Source organism: Austrofundulus limnaeus, unplaced genomic scaffold, assembly GCF_001266775.1.
Source record: "Austrofundulus limnaeus strain Quisiro unplaced genomic scaffold, Austrofundulus_limnaeus-1.0 Scaffold41, whole genome shotgun sequence".
Lineage (NCBI taxonomy): Eukaryota > Metazoa > Chordata > Actinopteri > Cyprinodontiformes > Rivulidae > Austrofundulus > Austrofundulus limnaeus.
In genome coordinates this window covers 41,864-45,674 of record NW_013952443.1, presented here as the reverse complement: position 1 = coordinate 45,674, position 3,811 = coordinate 41,864, and the positions used below count along the sequence as shown (strand labels likewise).

Genomic DNA, 3,811 nt, shown 5'->3' with positions numbered 1-3,811 from the left:
AGACTGGTGGGCCAGATCAAAGTTGAATGTGGCCCGCGGGCCACCAGTTGAATGGCCCCCAGTTTCCTGACCTGCTATTGGATTTGATTAAAGGATTTTTCATTCATGTCAACAAGTGATTGGTCGGAAAAATAACCCTGTGAAAGTGGAAAATTACTTTAGTTTTAGACTTTGAGTTTGTTGGTGTTTTGGCTGCTGTGACCCTTTGTTTTCATTCATTCATTCATTCATTCATTCATTCATTCTTTCATTCAGTGTTATCTGTTTACTGAAAGCATAAACCTGTTCTCTGTCTTCAGTACTTCATCTACTGCTGCATCCTGGGCCTGGTCTCGTGCTCAGTGTTCCTCAGGATTAACTATGAACTGAAGATGATGGTGATGCTGGTTGCCGTGGTGATCTACAACATCATCATCCTCCAGACGCACGCCACTCTGCTGGATGGCTTTAGCAAAGCCATGTACTCCACAGATCAGCTGGACAGGTTGGCACACAGATGTTCTCCTGTTTTTTTAACACCAGATATTGAAACAAAAAAGATCCAATCAAGAACCAAAAATGTGTTGAAAACCCTCCGTCTCTCTCCTCTCCTCACATCAGTTGATCCCAGCTTATAATATATATACGACTAATGAGACAGCAGCCCGGATTTGAGGGAAACTCTGAGGCAGAGTTGGCAGCATCCCATAATGCTGCCAGTCAAGTGGAGCTGCTGGAAAGAAGGCTGATGAGTGACAGGATGAGATAATTCAGGTTGGGGAGAATGAGACAAACTCATTTTTCACATTTGACTGACAACCCCCGGTGGGAAAAAAGACGAAAAAGAAAAAAAAATCCCATCTCAACCAAAAATTTTCATAACACTGAGAAATAGTGGTGAAAAAGATATATTTCCTCTCACTGGAATATTTCTCACTTTGTTTCTCACCTTGCTTTAATAACACGAGGAGTGTGCTGCTTTTCTACCAAAGGTAAATAAATAAGAATAGTTTCGAGGTGCTAAATGAAAAGGAAATAAACCAAGGCTGCCTGATGAATTAGGCTTACCATTTTATTTTTGATTCATCGTCAGCCTTTCTTTGCCATTACCTAAGCAGATTTCTTGCACATCCTGTCATAAATGTGTCAACAGTTTAGTGGTCCAGAATAGAACGGAGAGAAAACCCCTCCACAGAATCACAGAGTTGTAGCCGTTTTGGTAGCCTGGCCCTTTCCTTCTTACACACTTCCATTTAACTCTAATCTCCCTCTCTCCGATAGACAAGGGTTTCTCTGGTAGAATTTCAACCTGGCCAATCAGTGAACAGAAGGAGGAGCTGTGAACAATGACATCCACCTGTGGTTTAGCAATGGCAGCGGAGGAAATGAATGAAGTCAGTTCGTGTTGACAAGGCTCCCAAATTAAATTAAATTTGTCACAAAACCTGCAGCATCATTCACAGTCATCTCCTTCAGCTCTGTACTTCTCTCTTCCCAGTAGGGGATGATTGTTTACAGCACATGCAATTTCCGGTTAGCTTCTTAGCTTAGCCTCCTTCACGGTCAAGCTGTCGCACTACTTACGTCATGGCCAAACGTTAGCGACTCGGTAAATCAGATCCAATCGTTTTTAAACTTCAACAGAGGCCACGCCTCCAGCACGGAATCATTCCTCAATATAGTCGGGGAGCCAAAGTCTGAAAAATGGGTCTGCCATAAAAAAACATTCTGCCATACTTTTTATTTGTGATTTTTCTGTTAATTTTGACCCTAAGAACCAATAATTGGAGAGTCTACTCTGCTAGAAATATTGCATAAAATAAATGTGATGGAATGTATTTATTGACAGCCTACCCAACCCACTGAGGATTTGAGGGGGAAAAAATCACCTCTCACATTTTTCTGATGAAAAAATAAAGGATGCAAACAATAAAAAGGGCACAATTATTTTTCACAATATTTCCAGCAGGGCAGACCCTCCAATTAATGGTTCTTAGGGTGAAAATTAACAGAAAAATCACAAATAAAAAGTATGGCAGACCATGTCAGGTTCAATCCATTTAATCAAGCTTTTGAGACTTTAGCTCCCCGACTAATAGCCAAGAGTCCAGACCCTTTGTACAAAGCAAAGTGTAGAGCAAGGGTCTGGTTTTTACCAGGCTAGCGTTTTGGTCATAACTTCAAAAACATTATCCTCAAGTGATTCAGAGTATGTGTTGGTAATGACTCCCCTAAAAACAAAACAAAACAAAAATCATTCACTCACCCAACCAATAAAATCTAATTTTAGCTCGATTTGTAAAATTGACAGAGTTCGAGCTACTTTTGTGCTGACTTGATGTCAATCAGCTCTTGAATTAAATTGACTCTGAAAGTTAATCAGCTCTACATATGAACATCTAATAATTACATAATTTCTAAAATGTCCACACACCAAACCCACAGACTAGTGTGGTCCAGATCTGGCGATCAGAGCCGTCACGATGCAGTAGTCAAGGTAGGTATTTGCCTAGGGCCCCAAGCTGAAGGGGGCGCCCGAGGGTCAGTACTGAAGTGGCAAAATACATCAACCATCTAAAACACTGAGGGAACTGAAATGACTGGTGTCCCCACAGTACCTTCAGTTAAAGGAGGCCTGAGCTAATTATTTTCAATAAATTAATGATTGGAAGAGTTGGATAATCACAATTTTGAGAAAGAAGACCTCCCCCCCCCACCCCCAATAGCATTAATCGTCTTCCATAGATCCATTTAGGACTGTTTAATAAGAAAACATAAGCTAGTTTGACAAACCAAATCATAAAACATGATGCAAATATAGTTTTGACTATTATTAGTTTTTATTATTCAAAAACTTATGTATTTATTTCTTATTATTAGTTTGTGTTTGACATAACGAATGTACAAATTCAAGCACCACAAGATTCAGTGTATTACTAAAATAAAGATAAACATTTTGTCTTCGTTTAATAGTTACTGAAAGATGATTCAGTAAAAACGACAGACTTAAGAGTGAGGAAGGTTGAGGTTCTGTAACAAACTGTGGGTGGTACCGTTCATTATAAATAAGCTGTATATACTGATAAATCGCCGGAGGACCCAGTTGAACCCTGGTAACACAACTGATTGTGGTGCTTTTTCTGTTTTCAGACCGGGGGTCCTGAAGGATCTGAAGACCATGGGTTCTGTGTCTCTGTTCATCTTCTTCATCACCCTGCTGGTGTTAGCCAGGCAGGTGGGTAGATTTCTCCACGCCGCCCTGACTTCATTTCTCTGCACTCAGAGCTGTTATTAGATCAGTCAGCTCTCAGAGATCTTCACTGCCAGGAGAACAGAGAGAATTTTAACAGAACTGTCCTTAGCGGGTCTGAAATGACTTTTACTCTTTTAAATAATTTCTTTGAAGTGCTGAGGGATGTGGCGAAGGATACGATGAAAATGTTTGATCGGATGTTTTCATCGCCAGCCCGGTGAGCTGCCAACCGTCCCCTTCGCTCCCACCGTCCTCGCTTCAGATGAAGCCTAAACTCTGCCGACACACATTTTCTGCAGGGAGTTATGTCTTCTTTCAGGGGGTACCATCCATCATCTCGAAACTCAAAGCAGATGTTCTGAACGGGGACGAAAGCTCTCTGCTGCTGTAACCAAATCTGGAGCTCCCCAGGGAGCTGTAGTCGGTTCAAACAGCTCTTTGCGTTGTTCTCATTCTGGGTCACCAGACGGAAGAGGCGCCTGGGTTTAAAAAAAAACAGCTTCTCTTTTTGCTTTTTACAACTTCTGTTTTGTTTCACAGTTCAGTCCTCCAAATGGTTTTTGGTTTGCAATCCATAAT

General features: G+C 41.2%; 1 protein-coding gene across 5 annotated transcripts in view; it reads left to right on the top strand.

Annotated features, from left to right (window-relative positions):
• adcy2b (adenylate cyclase 2b (brain)) overlaps window positions 1-3,811 on the top strand; it is a 98,493-nt gene that overhangs the window by 81,143 nt on the left and 13,539 nt on the right. For all 5 annotated transcript variants that reach the window (XM_014007261.1, XM_014007260.1, XM_014007259.1 and 2 more), the window contains 2 exons: window positions 300-484; window positions 3,130-3,214. In XM_014007261.1, coding sequence (XP_013862715.1) covers window positions 300-484; window positions 3,130-3,214 — 270 coding nt within the window. The remainder of the gene's footprint in view (window positions 1-299; window positions 485-3,129; window positions 3,215-3,811) is intronic.